General features: G+C 63.0%; 1 protein-coding gene across 1 annotated transcript in view; it reads left to right on the forward strand.

Annotated features, from left to right (window-relative positions):
* The window catches only part of CLCN1 (chloride voltage-gated channel 1), a 38414-nt gene continuing 37150 nt past the window's right edge, over positions 1–1264 (forward strand). Inside the window, exon 1 of the mRNA XM_007956613.1 lies at positions 1–180. Within this exon, the coding sequence (XP_007954804.1) occupies positions 1–180 (180 nt within the window). The remainder of the gene's footprint in view (positions 181–1264) is intronic.

Below are 1264 nucleotides of genomic sequence, written 5' to 3' on the forward strand. Positions count from 1 at the left end.
ATGGAGCAGCCGGGGTGTAAGCGAGCGGGGGGTGAGCAGAGCTGGTGGGGCAGTGCCCCCCAGTACCAGTACATGCCCTTTGAGCACTGCACCAGCTATGGGCTGCCCTCCGAAAATGGGGGCCTGCAGCACCGGCTGCGGAGGGACGCCGGCCCCCGGCCCAGCGCCCACCCCACACAGGTAAAGCCCTGGGAGATGGGCCGGAGGGTGGCAGTGAGGGAGGCCAGGGCAGAGTGGGCTCTCCACAGCCGAATTGGCCACGGACATGTTCCAAATGTGCCTCGTCTGGGTCATGCTGCCCCTTGTCTCCGAGAATGCGGGTGCCCCTTAAATCACAGAGGTGTGGGGTGCCCCTTCACTCACAGAGGCGTGGAGTGTCCCTTAACTCACAGAGGCATGGGGCACCCCTTAACTCATAGAGGTGCAGGGCAGCCCTTTAGCTCACAGCGGTATGGGAGGAACCCCTCAACCTGCAGAGATGTGGTGTACATTCCTAGCATACAGGTGTGGGTGCTCCTAAGGCGTAGAGGTACTGTGTGCTCCCTGAACTCAAAGACATGCAGTGAGCCCCCATAATGAGCAGGTGCTGTGTCCCCAGCGTGCAGAGGTGCTGTGTCCCCAGCGTGCAGAGGTGCTGTCCCCGCAGCCCAGGGTGCAGAGGTACGGCTGCCCCGTGTGTCTTTCCCGGTAGTGTGGTAGCTCCGTGTCACGGGCACGCCTGCTGACTGCATTTTGGCTGCATCCAGAGTGGCGTGGTGCTTACACTTCTGTCCCACATCCACACCCCCGGAGGCAGGTCCGCCCAGGTGGCTCATCCCACCCTCAGCCGCACACGCCCAATGACCCACTGTGCCTGACGCAGGAGAGAGCCCCTGGGGTGTGGGGGAAAACAGACCGGCTGCAGCTCAGGGCCAGAGGACCATGTGTTACAAGAACTGAACCACATGCCCTGGTGGGAAAGTTGACCAGAATTAGACACCTGGGAGAGTTGGGCACCTGGGCAGGGTGGCAGGCTCCATGGGGTAGGTGTGGTCAGTGAACATGCCCCCACCGTGTGGACCACAGAGGGTGGAGGGGGACCTGGGCACCAGTGTCTAGCAGCGGTCAGCTCAGGGCTGGTCAAGGCCTCTCTCTGTTCGAGGGGATCTCAGGACGGGCTGGGGCGGTGGTGGTCCAATGATAGACTCTCTGCCTTCCGTGCGGGAGATCGGGGTTCGGTTCCCAGCCAGCGCCCCTCTTGCACAGCCCCCATCCGTGCGTCGGC

Source organism: Orycteropus afer, unplaced genomic scaffold (genome assembly GCF_000298275.1).
Source record: "Orycteropus afer afer isolate SDZICR_OR568_19922 unplaced genomic scaffold, OryAfe1.0 scaffold00638, whole genome shotgun sequence".
In the NCBI taxonomy this organism is placed as follows: domain Eukaryota; kingdom Metazoa; phylum Chordata; class Mammalia; order Tubulidentata; family Orycteropodidae; genus Orycteropus; species Orycteropus afer.